Source organism: Notothenia rossii (genome assembly GCF_949606895.1).
Source record: "Notothenia rossii genome assembly, chromosome: 3".
Classification (NCBI taxonomy): Eukaryota; Metazoa; Chordata; class Actinopteri; order Perciformes; family Nototheniidae; genus Notothenia; species Notothenia rossii.
This window is the reverse complement of record NC_136901.1, coordinates 86768055-86788571: the sequence shown is the minus strand read 5'-3', so window position 1 is coordinate 86788571 and position 20517 is coordinate 86768055. Positions and strand designations below refer to the sequence as shown.

At 40.4% G+C, this 20517-nt stretch overlaps 1 protein-coding gene across 6 annotated transcripts in view; it reads right to left on the bottom strand.

Moving 5' to 3' along the window:
- Positions 1-19263, bottom strand: part of rapgef2b (Rap guanine nucleotide exchange factor 2b) — a 132629-nt gene extending 113366 nt beyond the window's left edge. For all 6 annotated transcript variants that reach the window (XM_079668895.1, XM_079668892.1, XM_079668896.1 and 3 more), the window contains exon 1: positions 18609-19263. In XM_079668895.1, coding sequence (XP_079525021.1) covers positions 18609-18677 — 69 coding nt within the window. In that variant the 5' untranslated portion in view covers positions 18678-19263. The remainder of the gene's footprint in view (positions 1-18608) is intronic.
- Between the last annotated feature and the right edge of the window lie 1254 nt (positions 19264-20517).

Sequence of the window (20517 nt, the reverse complement as noted above, 5' to 3'; positions counted from 1 at the left end):
TGTAAGAGTTTACTTTCCTGCATCCGTATGGTGCCATTTTATCTACATATTAGCCAGGCCGCACTGATAGAGGATGTCACAGAGATCTAATTAACACTGAATAATATTAGCTGACTAGGTCACACCCCATAATACCAGAGTGCTGTCACACAGGGCAAGAAGTCAAAGCTATCAACGGCTTTACAAGAATAAATTAAAGGATCGTGGATTAAACTCTGTGTGTGTGAGATGAGGAGAATGAAGTTTCTCTGAGGCACCTGGTCACTGTTTGGTGCTCTGCTGCAGATAGTGTAAACTGGGTTTTTAGCTGCCTCCCTTTTGGCTGCATGCTGTTCCCGAAAACAACGTTTATCAAGGAAGACACTGAACCAAAACAGTCACGTTGGGATTCGGAGAGTTAAACAATAAACTGAACCTCGCTATAAAGGTCAGTAAATCCTAGAGGATCTAGATTCGGGTAATAACTATCTGAAGGTTCATCGCTATGAGTGACCCTTTGTCATTTGATACATAGCTTTTATAAAAATATTGATTTAAGTTGCTTTAAAGGTGGGGTAGGTAAATCACTTCAGAAACACTTTTTGTTATATTCCATGGAATGCTCTTAACATCCCGATAGCAATTTATATATTAAATGACAATAAATACATAAAACACCTTTCATCTGTGGAAGCCTTGGCGCTGTAAAAAGCACGACCAATCATCTGAGCCGGCCCGGCTAAAATAACTGGATGGCCTACCTGCCTGTCAGTCTTCCATCTGTGCACAAACTTATCTCGTGCCCTCATTGGTCATGTGCACGTTCGTGTGTTCGAAGAGGGGCTCTGTAAGGAAGGGGCAGATTTTTTTCGGTTGCGTACTTTCAAATTCTAGCGCACTCGAGCTGGTTTCTCCATTCGTACCTACCCTACCTTTAAATACAACTTTAAATATGAAATTAGTCAACTGTTCATGTCTGCCTTGAACAAATCCCAGGGGTTTAGAAATATTTAGTTTTTTTCTTCACCTTTCCATTTTGTTATCGCCAAAGTGCAATTAATCATGTCCCTATCAGCTTTAACACAGTTTGTTTTTGGATCTAATAAGTTTAACAGTGAGATCCTTTATTCGTCTGGACAGACAAAAGACAACATTTTACACCAAATGATATGACAACCGCAGCTCTGACCAAAGCCTCATTCAGAGCCAGCCACCGTACCCAACTATAAACACAGCCTGAGAGAAACATACTGCATCTACTACTGGTCTGCACAATTCATAATCATTATTCCTGTTTTAGGGTATGAGTTATATTTTTACAATTTGTTACAAAAAACACACAAGATATATAGTGCTGTATTTCCACTGCATGGTAAGCCATAACCTAACTCCATTCTACTCTTTCTTTTTAGGTTACCCATTAACAAAAGTCCTGGATAATATGTGGTACTTTTTTTTGGCACCACCTCATTCAAGGTTTGCAGATAGTAAGATAATCCAGTATCAGTTAAAACATGCAGATCACCGATTGGTCAGAGAAAAACACGACACAGGACATCATACCTTTACCAAGCTGTATTTAAATAACCAAGCTACCATCGATACTGTGTTTTGTTTTGTTCACTCACAGAAGTGTTTGGTTGCCATTGAAAGGATTCAGCAAGTGTCCCATCACGGCAGTTCCACGTGGCATAGTAACCGTAATCATCTGATAACCCTATCCCTACACTGAGGATCCCTGAGCAAAACAAAGTATGTCATCTTGGGAATAATAAAGGTTTCTCTTCTGCTACAATGTGTTGAAAGCTGGTGCAATGGCTCTTCAAAATGATTAAAGGGGACAGTAGAAACAGTGAAGACTAATCATCATGATATGTTGGTAAGACCACAGTATTTATTTTAGCCATACAGTAAACAGGCAGCCACAACAATTGCTCAAAATTCAACGGTGGACTCAGCCGATACTGGACACAAAGAGACCTCTCAGCTCCGTCATTGAACCTCATCGTAGCAGGTCTGTCCTCCGGGAACAAAGGCAACTGTCTGGCCAAATGAAACCCGCTCCATCTCGCTCAAACAAAGGCCTCAAAGAGGTGCAGCGCAATCATCACAAAGTTACGCAACATCATATAAAGATCAATTCATCGGAGCTCAAAGGGAAAACAAGGAGCAAAGGCAAGGGCGGAGAAAGTGGGGATGTGCTTTAATCTTCCTGGGGCTTGCTTGGTGGCCTAAATGAACCAGAAATGCTATCTTCCCCCCTTTCTTCTGTCCAATTAACTTAAAGCTAAAGGCTTGAGGAGAGCTACTAATGAAATCCCCCCCCCCCCCCAGAGCTCCACAATGGGCGAAAAATAACACAGATTCCCAACTCTGCCTGGGTTCAATATTAACCTGTAACTGCGTTCATTTGGTCGGTTCCCTCGGCCATTAAACCCATTGAAATATTTATGGGATTCCATAATCAATATTTTTAAATCCGTGCTGTTTTCTCCTATGGGTTACTGCACCATGTAATTGCAGCATTACAATGCTCCTCTGGTTGCTAGGGAACAACCAGAGAAACTCTTTCAATACGAGGACTGCTTTCACAGGAGCCAGATTTCTCTTTGAGCCTCAAGGCCACACACTCTCTGGTCGCCACAGGGACATTGGAGTTTGTTTTCTGGTTTGAAATCGTGTGTACAATCTGTTGTTATGGTAACATACTCTGATGTTTTTCAGAAAGTTTCACTGCAAAACAGTCCCAGAGGGAAAGATGCAAGACATTGAGGTAATGTTAACAGATGTTGTCTTGTCTGAAATGTATCCTTTGTACATTTTTTGCAGGTTTGTCCCTCTCAACTTGTACGCAAGCATGTACTAATCAGATGCTTTTGAGATTTTTGTTCCCATAAATGTGATGTTTTTTGTACCAAAACACCTCCACATCCTATTCTTTTAAGAAAAAGGATGTGGACATCTTCTAACCATACAATGAAAAATGAAGAAATATTACCCATATGTCCATTATAAACTCCTACTGCATTACACATGCAATTAGTATAAGCAAGTGACTTCATTTGCCACGTCAAAACAGGTGCAGGCGACCGAATTCAAACATGTTTCTTAATTAGAGATGACTTACCGTACTGTTTCCAATCTGGCAAAGTGGCACAGCAAATTCCTTAACTACTTTAAATGCAACCTTGGCAGTGGCAGTGGTCTCATGTTTGGAGAGGTTCCAGAGGTTCTCTATCGGCACATGAACAGCATGTTCCCTCTGAGCTGGGAGCGAGCCAGCAGTCTTTGTTGGTATCGAGGCAACATTGTCATCCTTGCTCTTTCATCACTTGCCATCAAAATAGATGGGGATTGGGATGTGTGTGTGTGGGGGGGGGGGGGGGGGGGTCGACCGCCTGCACGTGATAGGTGTGACTCCTCACCTTTTTGTCTCCAAGGCTGTGAATGTCAAGCTGTAAATCTTGCATCTAAAAAGGGGACAACGACGCTGTTATGTTTTCCAAAGCAAGTGACAAAAAGCCATTTGGTTAATGTGAGCTGATGATGTATCTGTTGAGCTGCCGGTTAAGGTCAGAACAGCGACTAAGAGATAGCGGGAAGTGAGAGCTGCTTAAGCATATAAGGACAGATTCTCTATTGGAAAGTCATGTATAATCACTTCAAGTACACATTAATATCAGTTCTGAGTAAAGTGCAGTAGAGAGATCTTGAAGGACTGCGGAGAGTAGCACGACTCAGTAATTCATGACAGTGTTCTCGTGTATCTGAACCACATCGGTACGCCCGGCTTGCCTCGTCTTGAATGGAAGTTTCCTGTTTACAGAGTTGCCTTATGATCCCACCCAAGGCCTTTCACTCCACTCAGACTAAAATAGACCTAAGCTCCAGACAGACGGGGACTTCAGCCTATATCCTGAGGATGTTTTACAAAAGAAACATGGCGACCCATTGTGATTGTTATCTTTGGAGGGGCTTGTCACAATTTAAGGTTTTCCCTTTCCTTGGCATCGCTTTTTCTAGTCTTAAGGATACATGCCGCGTTTGTTTTGCCCTTACCGTTTCCTTCAACTTGTATTATGATTTTATTTTGCTTGGTTCAATCTTCTTTAGTTTTGCAATAAACTGTAATTTGCAATTTGTATTTGCTAGTTACTGCTTGAGATGTATGGTGTTATTGGCACTATGTGGAAATTGTCTTTCATAAAAATGAACCTATTTAATTGTCTTCAAAGTGCATGATCACAAATATAAAAAATGGCTGTTGCACTTGCAAGCTATTATGTGACAGAAATACAATTAAATCACTGGACATAAGTATACACTGTTTCCACAACCCATGTTAACATATTATTATTAGTAGACAGATAGGTAGGTAGATAGATATGTCACTATGTGTACAGATGTCCATTTTCACTTGTCACTTTAACTTATTCCGTACTTTATAACTTAGATGACCAAATATGTACATATGCTGAGAGTTACTTCAGCATATCTCCTATTTCATAGTCTTTTTTCTTGATTTTATTTATTTTTCATTTTATTAATCCGTGTGAATCTTTGCTGTCCTGTTTTTTCACGCTTACCCTGTTGCTGCTTTGTACAACTGAATTTCCCCTCGGGGATTAATAAAGGTTCATCTTATCTTATTCCTATTTAACAGCAAGTGTTAAAAATGTTAAACTTCTCAAATGTGGTTGTTTTAATGCAATTAGTTATACTGTTCTATAAAATATATCTATATGTTAGATTGTAACTCGTGTGTTTTGGGGCTATAATACAAGTCTTTGTTTAAATACTTGGCATGAGTACAACTGCAGTTGGTACAATCTAACTAAAACAGCCATTCCCAGTGCAGCGACAAAATAATTGGTGTGATTTTAAGTGTTTTTGACAAGCAGAAGCTGGAAGTAACAGGCAGTCATTGTGTTGGGTCTGCACCACAATTGCAGCCGGGCCTATAGGGAAGCATGCATGAACGGCCTGCATCTTTCCCTCCAATTATAAATCAAATGCAGTCTTCATATAGCACAATAATAAAAAAGCCACAGGCAGTCAGGCCTAACAGGTGGGCAGAGCGACAAAAGCATCACATGAACGCTGTCCCAATGTGAGTCACATATCTCGTGTGACTTTTAACAGCACTTACCGACAGTGCTAAGTTAAATATACCATAGAACATGGCACAATGAATATTCACATGGTGACAAATGTGTTTAAACAATTGTGTTAATCTGTCATAGGTCAATCCTGCCAAGTCCACTCGTGTTTTTCCACAAACTGATTGAATGACAAAACAACCATGAACAATGCAACCTTTAAAATCAGTCTGACAAGTTTGTTTTACAATGTGTAAGTGCTAAGTGGTAGTTTTATTTTTATTTGAATGGCAGTAAACTGACATTTGTCCATGGATATGGATATTAAGCAAAGAGTAATTCTCTAAGCGTAAAAAATGTGACATTTACAAAAGAGCTATACATTTGACAACTCATATGCATTATTAGAATGGTAAGCAAGAACAAAAGCCAAACTTAATTACGACAAAATGAAAAACCACTGTCAAATGATTGTAACGTGGGAATTTAGGAACTGTTGTCAGTTACAATGGACTCATTTCCACTGAATGAGAAACACTTGAAAATGTAGATTTTTGGGGAGAAAATCTTTCCGTCATCAGCCATTATTCTCTGTCCTAGAGTTGAATCATGTCTCATCATCTCAAATGTTCACGTCCCACATATACAGCAGTGTCTGATGCATCGGCAGTGATGAGCGACGCTTAACAACTAGTCACTTCTAACACAGAATCACATTAGCAATATGTATGATGTAATGATGATAGTCCATTTGAATCAATAATGCAGTGAAATGTTCCACTTTATTATGAAAATGTGGAGCTAAACACATGACTCAATCACAAATACTGCTATAAGGAGACTGCACACACATTAGCTTCTCATGGGGGATTGTGTAAGCCGTTTCTTGAATGATTAATGTAAAGGGTTTGCTCTCAGCAGGAGCAGTTTGAGTACGACGGAAATATCGGGCCATATGGGAAAACGCCTGGCAGAGGATGGCACTTTGAGGTCAACCGAGGCGATGTGTCAATTAGCCCGGTCAAGGTCTGAGGCGCCGGTGGACTAACGACGTTTAATAAATTATGCCGGGCTGTAACTGACATCATAGTATTTAGAGAGGAATTAGTGCTCGAATGGTGAGAGAACGCCTACCACAATGTCACCAGAGTGAAATAAATGTCAAGTGGGCTAAAGGGCAAGGTTGCATCACAGAAATAAATGTGTTTCTACAGACCTTTCCTGGAGGTTGAAAGATCTGGAAACACACACACACACACACACACACACACACACACACACACACAAGCTATCTGGTTTAAGAGAAGGATAGATCATCCCGATAATGTCAGACTGGCACCCAAGCGGTCTGAATGGTAACCGTTGTTTCAGTTCAAGCTAAGATAATTATCCCCTTCTTCCAAAAAGCACGAAGCAGGGGAGAAACTGTCAAACATTCCAGAGAGAATCAGATTACGTCCAGACCTTGGGTAATGAACCATCATTTTCCCTGATGGGCAACGGAGGGACAGAGGGCTGCAGAGTGGGAAACGTGACCAGCCGCAGGTTAGACAAACCCCCAGGGACCAATTACAAAGATAACGTTTCACCAAGACACCGATCTGCTCCACCGTGTGCAGGAAGTGGAACAACAGCAGTCCGAATCACCGATTTATAAAATGGGGGAAACATTGTTATAAAGGGGCTATTTTCCCCTGTTTGTTCCCGGCTGTCCAACATGCTGCATGTTCCTACCTGCAGAACTCAATGTGCTGCTGCAGCAGTTTTCACTTTTGAGACAAGCATCCATTAGCAAAGACAGATGTTTCTGCTCATACTTGCATTGTAATGAATCACCTCTTTTAGCTCTCAATGCGCGTTTTCACCTGCCTACCTCCACCACAGCTGTTAATAAACCACGGTTTGCACGAGGCAGGACGGGACACATTAGGATCAAAGGTCCATCCGGCAAACAGTGTTACGAGTCAACATCATGGCTTGACACTGAGTCCTCAAAAACAAAAATGTTAAATTATCCATTAGGTCAAAGATACCTGTGAATAATGTGACTGATATGGGGGCAAGTGGATATCCCTACCCAAGGACAATGGATGGAGATATAGAGGAAATCTACATAATGGAAAAACTGACACATCGGTTGAGACTAAGTCTACCAAAAATGGAAGACCAGTGGAAAGGATGGACATTATATAGAGAAGAAGAAAAACACATTGAACAAGATAATCCAGGAAACCATTGAGATTGAAACTCCCGACAAGGGCTCTTTTGGACAGTCGTTTTTTATTTTTATTTCATTTTTGAGTTGCCCGTTGCGCCTCAACATGTGGATGCAAATTGAAATTGTATTTTCGAATGTCAAAGTTAAATGACATTATGTACGTTTGGAATTCAGTGCAATTATGTTCAATAAAAACAAAGTATAATAATAATAATGTGACTGATAATGTTATCAAACGTCTCCCATGATCCCCCACTTTCCCTTTACACACCAGCCCTATCTGTGTTTACACTGAAAGGGGCGGTTCATTTTGCATACAGACACCATTGGCTGGTGGGAGGAGATCACTTGTGTGGCTTCAATCTTAACAAGTGTGGCAATTAACCAATGTAAGTAAGTAAGTAAAGTTTATTTATAAAGCGCTTTTCACAGACAAAGTGCTTTACAAAACAATAAGACATCCATATAGGAGGCGTACAATGATCAATGAACCCACATGTTAAGAAGTCATAAAAGCACCACAGCATAATTTAAGACAATAAAAACAAATGAATGTGTGAGTGAAACATCAACATAGCAAAAAGGAAGGGGAAGGAAAATGAAAAACAACACTACACATGTTTTGAATATTTGCAGGTGCATTAATATCCTAAGGGACAGGTATAGATTTGCAGCATTGGCAGGAACATAGAAACGGATACATGAGCAGCAAAAGTACTTTCAGTGCAGTGGTGGAAGCTACCAGTACCTCGCTGATGAATATGTGAAAGTCTTAGGTGAGCAGTCCCCCAGGGCATGGTGTTAATGAAGCTGGCTCTAGTTAGGAAGCAGATATACAGTATATGCCTGATGAAACTCATAGTGAAAAGGTCTGCACAACGAGTTTAACCAACTGCAATCTACGCATGAAAGCATTCATTTCTCCCTCTTATGAAAGATTGAAAATATTCATTTTGTAAAAGGCTGTAAGCACATGTAGCCCTGCTCTCACTTATTAATCCTCATGTTAAAATCTCACAAGACAATAGCATTATAATTGTGGGTATAAGCAGCCTTAGCAACAGCAGCAGTCATTCTGTGCCATTGTTACAAATACTGTAAATAAGTGTGAGCTGCGTGGCGAAGCCGTATACTGAATGGGATTTAGAGATCGCTAATCACACAAATTAATCAGCTCTCCATCTGATCCACTGCATGTCTGAGCACTGCCCCAAGAGGGCGGATTATACTGCAGATTATTCACCAGAGTGAGCATGTAGTGCGTGGGACTGGGGGAAAATACAAATTCACCCAAAGAGGCTGCTAGTTGTTTACATCATTGACCATTTACAGATTACAGAAAATGTATGAAGCACGTTTTTTTCTTTATCGATCTTTTCTTGTAATGCGTCTTCCAAAAACCTGGAATTTCCAACATCTCCTTTAGGAATGAAGCTCTTACGGCCCGTCCACACAGCGGCTTTGGAAAAAGCTTGCCGGTGGGCGTGTCTGAAGCTCGACCAACAACCAATCACATGAATCTCCCGCCCCAGACACAGAAGCAGCGGTTTGATTGGCTGGAGCTTGTACTGGCATATGATTTGATTGGCTGACGCTTCCACCGAAAGCTTCAGAAGCTTCAAAAGTTGAACATTGCTCAACTTTTGCAGCCTGAAACGCCAGGAAAGCTCCGCTCTGCTTCCCACAATGCAGTTCGGCGAAAAGTCACGTCACCCCATTCAAAGTGAATGGGAAGAAGCTTCCAACGCCGCTGTGTGGACGGGCCTTTAAATGACATTCCCAGAACAATTGACTATATCTTCACTTCTAAAAGGGGTAAATTAATCATATTTTTTCTCAAAGCAATGATAAACCTGTGAGTTGGATGTAGAAAAGTCAGAATTAATATAGAACTTTTTTATTTTAAAGTAAATTCAGATTAAACATAGTAAAATAATTATAGTGTCCATCCAAAAGAAAACATGACTTATAGTGAAAACCACTGATGTCTGGTTTTGCTTCCCATGTCGCGAGTTCTGATCGCTCAGTGATGATACTTATACGTCTGGAATCTGTGGAATCTCAGCTTGCTAATCGATATCTTGTTTGTGCAGATATGATAAGTAATAAGGGTATTTTACCTTGAGTTCTGTGCTAATTGCGTTAGGGGCTAATTCAGAGCCTTTGTTATTACCCTTTTGTTTCATTTAGCTAGACATGGTTAGTATTGTCTGAAAGCTGAGTTTCTTCCCGTTAAGTGAGTATGACACATTCATAGTTTATTAAATGGTTAAGAAGCCCTCAGACGCTGTTTCTTGCAAGATGTTGCGTTTTGCCCCCTCCCGCGGGGCCGTGGCGTTTAACTGGTTAATGCCAGCCGCAGCATGTAGCGTAACTCAATAGCAGTCGTGTAAATATCGCACGTCAGGAACGGTTTATTCTCTGAGCTCTGCAAGCAGCCAAGTGGGTCTCGGGCTAAGTTATGTAAAGACTGTGGTCGCTCGGTGGGATGAGGTCTACTGCCTTCTGCTGTGAAGGCCAATGGAATTTCTGGAGCCTTGAATCCAGAGCTGTTTTTCTTTGCTTTAAAAATATCTCAAGGAATGCGAAACATAAGGAACTCAAACATGCCTTTGACTTTATAATGTGTGGGATTCAGTGGCATGTACAGTGTGACCCTGCAGGCACTGTCCTGTTTCATCAGAAAATATAAAGCTATGGGGGCATGTCATGCATCATGCAGACCGCCAAAGGGACCAGAGGGTTCAATCTAAACTGCACTAAAAGTTTACATGCAATCAAAACTAAAAGGGCATTCTTTCTCTATTTATAATCTTGCAAACGTACAGGAATGGAAGCTTCAACCCGATAAATGAAAGAAACTACAACATGAATCACACAACCTGGAGTGAGCCCTACATGTTGAAGATCAGAATATAAAAGCAGAAAGAAGAAGGTAGCTCAAAAGCCAGGATACGGGTTCTCGATATACTTTTTAAAAAAAAATTGGTGTTACTTCCTCTCCTCACCCTCTATTGTTTGAAATGGAACACTGGTATGATTCTGCCGAAGGTTTCATGTATACTCTTGCAGACTTGGCAAAATCACATACTTCCTCCGGAGGAAGTATCCGCCTTAAACACGGTCTAAAAAAGCTTTTATTGTTTGGCAGTGAATTATTTTACACACACACACATCTCAGAACAATTCATCTAAAGTTACTTCCACCGCAGGCACAGTTAAAGTGAAACACATTTCACACCTATCTTGTCTTCTCAGCTCAACTTACAGGTTCACTGACAGTTCCTCGGTTGTTATGTGATTTCTTTAAAAAGAGAGAATGGTCTCTTAAATGTTGCTTGGAGAAAACGGTAGCCGTGTGTGCCCTATTTTCTAAAACCTCAAATACCTGGAAAGATGAATCATTAAAGAGAGTAATCATTAGGTGCAGCCCTACATTTCTAAAACAGGACTTAATGAGAAACTCTATTGAGTAGACAAAGCTCTCCTTATTCTAATCAATAGACTCAATAGACCAGCATGCAATGCAGCCACCGATCCTCCCTGCAGATTTCTAGTGCCATTCATATATGGAGTAAAATCAAGCAAGGAGGATGATATCCCAACTCAAACAACTCTAACGCAGCGTCCACACGGCGGCGTGCGTTGAAGCTTGCCGGTGGGCGTGTCTGAAACTCGACCAACAACCAATCACATGAATCTCACGCCCCGGACACACAAGCACACAGTTTGATTGGCTAGAGCTTGTACTGGCCTATGATTCGAGTGGCTGATGCTTCCGTTGAAGCTTGAAAAGTTGAACATTGCTCAACTTTTGAAGCGAGCAAAGCGAAGCCACGGAACCACAATGCAGTTCGGCAAAGCGTGACGTCTCCCCATTCAAAGTGAATGGGCAGAAGCGTTGAAGCTTCAACGCACGTCGCCGTGTGGACGGGCCGTAAACCTATTTACTCAATCAACATCTGATTGTGGAAAACACAAGGAAACAAAGAATATTTACTTCTCAATCATCCGAGATTGAGACACTCTGCCCCTCCATGTGAGGTCGGCCCAGACCCTAGGGGTTTTTAAATCTACACTTAAAACTCACTTCTTCTAGTCAGAGCGGAGCACGACTCCTCACATTTCCCTGTGTGTGATTTTTATTTTTGCTGTTGTAATTTGTTGTCTTCTGTTTGCTATTGTAGTAGAGTGTTTTTATTGCATGTACAGCAAAACAAAAATTGTTTTAAAAATGTGCTATATAAATAAAACTTGATTTGATGGTGAAAAAGAATGTGACGTTTTAAACTACATCTATATTTCACGATTAAATATCAACCTACCTTATTCATCATCAGTATCAACATGTCACAGCGGTAGAAATACTGCCGACATTGAAGCGCCTCAGCTTGGTTTTGTGCTCCGCTTCTGGTAAATCAAGCTTTGTGGGGTGAAGCCGCAGTTTGTTTAACTTACTCCAATCTCAGTGGTGCATTTAAAAACACAAACTACACCAGGATTGGTCTTTTCATTATTAGATGTCAGGGAGTCACAGGCACACAAACATCCTGCTGTATTCTAGTTTCTGCAATGCAAATGACTCCCGGCTTGTTTTTCACCACGATGGGACATTCATCCGTTCAATTAAACTGTAAAACAGCTATAAATGCCATCTTCCAGCAGTAAAGTGGCCTCTCATATTATTTCAGGTTCAACCTTTTCATCAGTTGCTCCCTGTACAGTCATAACAGTGGAGAATCGATCATTTTAATACAATATTCAATACCTTTTATGGCTCCACTGACCAGTGCTTTATTGCCATTACAATACCACGAGTGGAAATAAAAAGCGTGATTTAAACGAGCCAATCAGGAGCTTTGCTGGTCTTCTGTGTGTGTGTGGGTATGTCAGTGTGTTTGTTTCCTTTTACCCCTTCCTGAAAATCTTCCCCTGTATTTAAACAGGGAGGAATACGTCACTGTGACCGCGCTGAGTGTAACCACATCAGCCTGCACTCAGCCTCCACGTTAAACACTAGAATAACATGTGACATCACTTTACTCCTCCAAGGTTTAAGCTGCAGAGCGCAAGCAAAATGGCAAAGCAGGGCCTACATTTACATAGTGGACGGGAGTTTTTGGGAGAGTAGCAAAACCCAGAGTTGCCTGGGAAAATTACAGCATAACGACTGGAGTAGAAAAAAATCTGTCCTGCCTCTTGTTTTTAAAAAGGTTCACATGCCTCTAACGCCCAAACACAAATAGGAAGACAGTCACTAAACAACACCCAGATCCAGAAAAGGAAAACATGTTGTGGGGTTAAAGAGGTTTTGTTGTCAGGTCATTCTTCCGCCTTAAGTTAGGAAGGCATCTTGACGCTTTTCCCCTTCCTGCTGCTCATACAGGACAGGATGCTGAGAGGGAGCAGCTCTGTGCCCATCAGTCATTTTACAACCTGAAGTAACTATTAGCATGTCAGTATAGGGCTGCTCAATAAATCGTGTTTTAAATCGCAATTACGATTTTGGTGTGCAACGATTATGAAAAAAAACGTAATCGAAACAAAACGATTATTTTTTTATTGGTTTTTCAGTTGAATTATACTTCAAGTTCAGGGTAATCAACTGTTAAACATATATTGTTCAAATTCTTTTCTTTCCAATAAATGGGTGTTTTCAAAGTAAATGGATAATCGTTTTTAATAATCGTGATATCAATTATTGACCCAAATAATCGAGATTATGATTTTTGCCATAATCGAGCAGCCCTATGTCAGTATTTATAGTTTCAGTGCAAGTTAATATTGTTTTTATCTATAGCAACACAATGTGATTAAAAGTGGCAAAAAGCTACTTTCTCAAATTGAAATGTAATGCAATATCGCCTAATTGCCTATTAAATGTAACTTTTGCAAACAGACTTTTTGTATAAGATACAGATTATTTGCTGTAATGCAAATTGCAGGTATTGCCCAGTTTCATCTTAAGTTAAGTGAATACTGTGTTCCTTTAGAATATTTTGAAAACAAAAAGCTTTTTACTAGGTCTGTTATGCTTGGCCGTTATATGTTTCTATTGAATGTTGTTCTATGAGGCCACGGTTGTTGAAAAGGAGTATTTGGTTATTTGAATGTTTGCTATTTTAGCTGGACCATTTAACTCCTCACCGTTTGTATTTGAGTTTGAGTAATGACGGGCTAACGGCCTGGAAATTCAGATTTATTTTTCTCCCCAACAAGTCACTGAGGTCAAGAATATCCGGCCCAGATGCATTTGTTTTCACTCTCGTTCAGTACGGTCACCGCAGGCTTGTGCTGATCTCCTGTGAATAATATGTGGAAACAAAGTAGGCAGCTTGTCCCTGCAGATATGTGACTGTGAAGCAGGGTCACCTCAGTGGAGGACTGTTGTTGTTTGTGGCCTTTAGCTTTAACACCTGGCCAAACAAGAGGAGAGAGGGCTGCACTTAGTGCACATCAACACACACGCTCAAAGACAAAGGACTTACCTGTGCAGGTTTGTGTTCCTATAAGACTACAGAAAGTGATTTGAGACATTAATTACTGATTAAGTTGTTTCCTAAACATGGTTCCTTATGAACCACAGTTAAATAAACTAATGCTGAATCTACAAGTACGGTTCAAATCAGTTCAGTTTAGCCCAATGGACGACAGAAATGAAAGTGCATTTGCAGTCATGAATCAAATATAAGGAACAACATGAACCAGCATTTCTCAAAGCACGCAGCATACACTATTCCAAGTGAAAAACAGAGTTCAAAGCGGAGTTTGGACGGCAACTAGCCCGGCCCCCACCTAGTGACCTGACAAACAAACATGTCAGAGATACCACTTTCACACACACAGTCCTTACGTCACGGTTGATAACGACCAAGCATTCTAGGAAAGAAACTATCATTAATGTTGGATTTGTTTAATAGCCAAACATACATTTTCAGACTTAGAAAGAGGGCTTATTACAGATTATGTTGTCTGACTGACAGTCCAAATTACTAAGCAAAGGAAACAAACGCATAAAATGTCAAGGTGGCATTTTTGCAATGCTGTGGCGTCTAACAGAATCCACTGCCATATCTTTGATTGATTGAGTTAAAGGATCTGATCATCATGAGTGTGCGCTGCCTAAATATAGACTCATACTCTCCGAGGCAGTTTCTCTGTCACTGTGTCGCCTGCAAATCTGATCATGTGTCCGATCTCCTGCGGTCTTTCTGAACAGAGAATAAAAAGACCTCCCTAAGGGGAGACAGTGGGGAGAAGCTCTTTCAGATAAAACCCCCATGAACCCTCAGTGGATTGAGTCCACAATGATGAAATCCATCATCTGAACAGCACCATTAGGTAGAGATGTCTTTGTCTAGAAGGTTATAGTTGCACTGTAACAAATGTCTGTTAATTACCCACAGTCATTTACTTTGAATTTGTAATACAATGTGATACTGTAGGTACATGATGCTGCATTGTGGGAATATTAGCACTTTAAATCCATACTGTAATTACACCAATACTGTAATGTTACTATAGTGCTGTTGCATTGTGGGAATATTATTACTTTAAAACCATACTGTAATATTGCAGGGTATATGCAGGAATCCTGAAGTCAAATGTAAGACCTTGTAAGACCTTTTTTAATAATAATAATAATACATAATATTTATATAGCGCCTTTTACGAAAGCCAAGGTCGCTTTACAAGTCGGGTAGGGGGGGGGAGTAGGGGAAAAGAGGAAGACAGGTTAGGGGGGGGGGGGGGGCAAGCAAGTAGCGGAAAAATAAACCTATCAAACTAACTATATAGTGGGGAAAGCCTTTGTGAAAAGGTGCGTTTTGAGGGCTTTTTTGAAAGTGTCCAGGGTTGGGGCGCTGCGGATTTCGGGGGTGGAGAGTTCCAGAGGGTGGGGGATGCTTTAAGACCCTTTCCATACATTTTAAGACCTCATGGCCATTTTGAGTTTTAACCGGTTACCTTGGCGACACACTTTACCTCACATTTACTATAAGTATTGATTGTCCTTCCTCCTTATCTTCCAACCATTTGGACGCAGACTTGCATTTCCCCATAACGATGTTGCTTAGCAACCGGCGTAAACAGACCTTCGCGCTATCAAGCAGTGAGCGTGCGATGTCCTGTTCAGATGACGTCAAATCCAACGGGATACCATAAATAAACTACACAGAATCACACTACACACCTACACAAAGATTACATTCAGGCAGACTGTAGAATACAACCTCTTTGGACCATTTATATACTTATTGAAAACAAGCTACAACATGTAATACCTTGGGAAATGCTGTTTAATACTTTTTAATAGCCTTAATTTTTGCTAAATTGATTGATCAACTTTTAATACTTTTCAAGACCCGGCGGACCCCCTGTATTACAGCAATACTGTAATGTTACTGTACATAGTGCTGCTGCATTGTGGGAATATTATCCTTCGGAGGGAAATGTAAACAGCACTTTAAAACTATACTGTAATATTACAGCAAAACCAAAAATCATATTAGTCATGACTCAATGATTTAATTTCAAGATAAAAAATAAATTAAAAATGAAATTGCCTTGCATGTTATCATATTTCATATCAGAACTGCAAAACTGTGCAGCGGTGCATTAATTTACAGAGCCCCCTCTGCGCTCCTGAATATCAGATTGCCTGCTTTGTACGCCGAGAGAAAAACACACTGCACTCCCAGTTACAGTCCAAATCCAAGCAGAGGAAACTGACAAAACCAGTGTGAACACAAGCTGTCAAGTGGGCAGCAATTCAACCTGTCATGTGACAATAGGGCGAGGCAGAGGGTCAATCCCACTGTGGTCAGACTGGACAGATAAAGACGGATCCCGCTAACCGTTAGCTAATCCCGACGGAGAGGCCCTGCCAACACCATTAGGATAAACAGAGTCAGGCACCACGGTCGCTAGACACTTGAAAAGAACACCGGAGAAGGTGCTGCTATTGAAAAACAACCACACAGTCACAAGATATTCAACACCATGAAGATTAAAGTCGAAAAGACGTTTCTATTATGAACATGTCTCCTTGGTTTTACTGCAGAACAATCACAGAAGACAGGAATATACTGCTTTTCAAAACCAGGGCAAAAAGACTTATAGGGCAATATATTGATATTAGATGGATATTGTAATATGAGATAAGATATCGTCTTAGATTTTGTATGTCAGACGTGTTGTCTTTTCTAGGTTTTAAAGGCTGCATTACAGTTTAGTGATGGCATGTCCTTTTGGAATTGAGATTTGTTATCCACTAAGAAAGCACATAAAGTCAACCATAAAGTGTCATTGCAAATGAGTTTTTTGGTCAAAAGATATTGTGATATTTGGATGCAGTCAGTCGTGCATGTCTTTTTAGGGTACTAGGCTTTTCGTGAAGGATTTTGAAACTCATTTAGTCAGTGTTCAAACTGTCCTAGTCTCCTCTCCATTCATTAATCATAGTTTCAAAGACTTCCTGACAGAAATGTTATGCATATGGATTGACACATCCTTGGTTCATACCATGTGTGCTCCAAGCCTCAGTATCTATAAATCAGACTATGTTCTAGATTAGAAATTATTTCATGTTTGGAAAGTCTCACTAAAAGCATTCAGGCGTAGATATGACAGTGAAAGCCATGTGGATGTAATTGTCTCAGGTAGTTAGCAGGATGTGCAGGTTGTATCACATGTCAGTTCTGAATCACATCCTCACTCATCTCAACAATAAAGAACACTGATAGGCTATTTCTAATTATTTAAAGGAACATATCATCAAAACTACCTGCAACTATTTCCAACTGAGAAAATCACCAATTTGGTGGGAAACTAATCACATATGTAACCTCCACAACTGAATACAATACAAGCAATTTCTTGTAGATTCAGTCAAATTTCTCCCGGGCGACAACTCCAAAAAATAAGTAAATGTGAGGATTTGCTCAATCATATAATGGTTGATTGATTGTGTTGAAGATTTGACTTTTATGACATTCCTTTTGGCCGAAAGAAGCTTTGAGGGGCATTTTTGTTTAATTTTGTATTTGATGGACACATGTGAGAATTTAAACTTCAGATTCATCAGAAATTATAACAAACGTTCAGACCTTATACAGACTATAATGCTTTTAGATGAGCATTGCTGTACTGATGCCAACCAAATTCTTCATCCGTGTCTCTGTTTCCATAACCATTATGGAATCTGCCACCGGTACAAATTATAGCCTGCACAAAGCTGTAAAGACCATGGGCTTGTACTGTTAACAAGCCGACGATGACACCATAATCGTTTCCTCAATGTCAAATAGACAGGCAGGCGGCTGTGCCACTAACTGTAGCCCACAGTGGTTTAAGTGGTGGCCGATTGACTGTCCATTGTGTGTAAAGCCATGCTGAAGATGCAGTGAAAGCAGGGCTCAAATAAAATGATGCCATCTCCACAACTAACCAGGATTTAGTGCATGTATCTGTAGCTGTTTATTGGAGGTCATGCAAAACGAGGAGCGTGTCTGTGAAACCACAGGATTTAAATGTTCAGAAGATAAACAACTCTACACAGAAACCTGATGTATAATGTGGACGGGACATTATGCATTGGCAGTGCTCAGCTTTAAATGGTTGTCAACTAATTTCATGTTGCCCTTTGTACCTACACTGTCCCCTTTGCTGTAACACTGCGGGACAGAAAGGATTTCAGATTGTTTTCCTGAAAAACAAGAAATAAGAAAACACTATTTAATTATTTTTACATAACTTAAGTAGACCGATTAAGTGGTTCAGTAAATGCCAAAACTATACTAAAACTACCCCAAAGATAGTCTTAACCCCGACGACTTTCAAATGTTTGCAAAACCTTTTGATACAAATAAGGAAGGGTAGGGTCTGTTTTTGGTATGCTAGTAAAGGCTATTAGCTAGGTTTGGATTAGCCTGTGTCTCTCATAAAAGCTACTTATTCACAATTTTTATGAATAATTTGTTTTGCACCAGCAAGTTTGGACTGCTTTTTACTACCTGCACAAGTCTAAAATGCTAAAAGCAGGATGCACAAACACACTGCTGCAAGATTATCTTAGATTCCCACCAAGACTCCAGCTCCTGTTATGTTAAGTAGTCTTGATTATCTCTGCTGATAGAGGGTTTAGCGGGATGTAGCCATACGTAACACTTGAACAAGCTGAATGGCAACAGTTGCACACAGAAACACACTGTTGCAGGATGTACACAATGTTGCAATGCCGTAAAGTAGCAGCACACCGCATACGAGCACTTTTACACCACATTCCATTAGTATAATACATAATGTCTTCTGACCTGTTGCGTCCTTTCAGCCGGATTCATCATCACAGCCTGCCGAAAGCTGTTATCCACATAGGACGCCATTGTTTTGGAAGACACCGTCTGCAGGATATTGAATTCCTTATCCTGTATAAGTGTTTATGAATATCCAGAGCCACGGATATAAACAAAAGAAGTGCCCCCCCCCCTTGCTGTCTTGGCTGTATTCTTGTCGCTTGTGATCCCAATGCTAGCGGATAAGCTGGGAGTGCCAGGCCACGACTGGAGCCAGACAGCCGACAGTCTCCTCGGGGTGTCTGTCTCTCTGTGCCCGAAACCGGCTGCCAACACCCGTCCCACCGGGAGGAAACTTCTCACAAAGCCGCAGCTCAAACTGTCTCTTTGGAGTTATTTTCTTAGTGCAGAAAATGTCCCTTTATCCAAGCCAGCGTTCATGAAAGCCATTCCTTGTCTCTTCAGCATTTTGCTAGCGACGGAAAGAAATTACGCACCAGCAAACACAAAAAAGTATGCTGACCGAAACTGCTAACCTGTCAGTAATACACCTAAGTCCATTTTGAGAGGTAGACCCGAGAGCACTCACTGAGAAATCCCATTATTTTAGCATTTTTAATGGAGCTAAAAGTGGAGATAGGTCCGCCGCCGCTGTGCTCTGTTGTATGCCACCATGGTGACTGACACAGCGGGGTAAAGCCGGACACAGTTTACGGTTAAACTTCCTGTAAAGATGTTCAAAATAAAACTCCAACGTGTTTGACGGTCATACAAAGAGACAATGAAAAGGACGCTGTATTTAGGGAGGGGTCTGACTGAGGTACATTAATATTCAGGTTATTGTTTTAGCTCCTCAACATTGAATTTTCTCTGCAATATAATGTCCTCTGCATGCATCAATAAATTCCCCGAGCTTGCAGTTTGTGTATTGTTTTTTTAATGTAGCCTATTTGTATTTTCTGTATGTCTTGTATATGTATATTTCATTGTTTGAGGAACCTGTGATCCAGGTTTTTCATTGCACCACTACACTACAGCTCTGCATGACGTTAACAATCGTTACATGTTTGAATCTTTAAACCTTTGAATAATGCAAAATGTCATAATGAATGCATAACCATTGCTTTTTTTATTGCATTAAATAGCAGATAGAATAATCAGATTACCTCAAAAAACTCAAATCAAAATCAAGGACAGATGCTAATTTTACAGTAGACGTCGATACGGCATGAAATGCTGTAGACTACGAGCTGTCCCTTCTGTGCACCGAGCAGTGACATTATGATCTGTTTTAGTACATTCCAATATTTAATTTGCTCAATGCTCTTGATTTAGTGACTCCAAGACAATACTTTCATTATATTTGCTTATTATATTGCTCGGTGTTCTCAATTAACTAATATCTTATTTGTAAGGCATAATCATTCCATTTCCTGTCCAGCTGTTGCTTTCTCTGTTTGACTTGACGGCGTTGTAGACACAAGGGGCAGCTCATGGGCGAGTCCATTTCACAAAAAAAAAAAATGGAACAAAAGTAGGAATGGGAAGGGGGAGTGGAGTGTGGATAAGTGATGCTCTGCAACCACCTAGTGACCCAATGAGGTAATACACATTGATATGACTACAATGCACTACAACTATGCATGCGATAACTATGGCTTAGTAATAGGCCTACTTATGCATTTTATCAAGATAAGATAACCGAATATCTTATAAATGTCCTTGCAGAGTTAAGTGAATGTAAACTCATTATTGTGTGCCACAGACAAACACACTTGAATTGTACGGATAAACAATTCTGGCAGCTTTTTTATCTCTATTTGTATCCACATCAATTATTTTTTAAATAACTCCACGACATCATAAGATAATGACACATTTAAAATGTAAGATTGTATTTTTTTGATCCCAGATGGAAAATGTAAAGCAG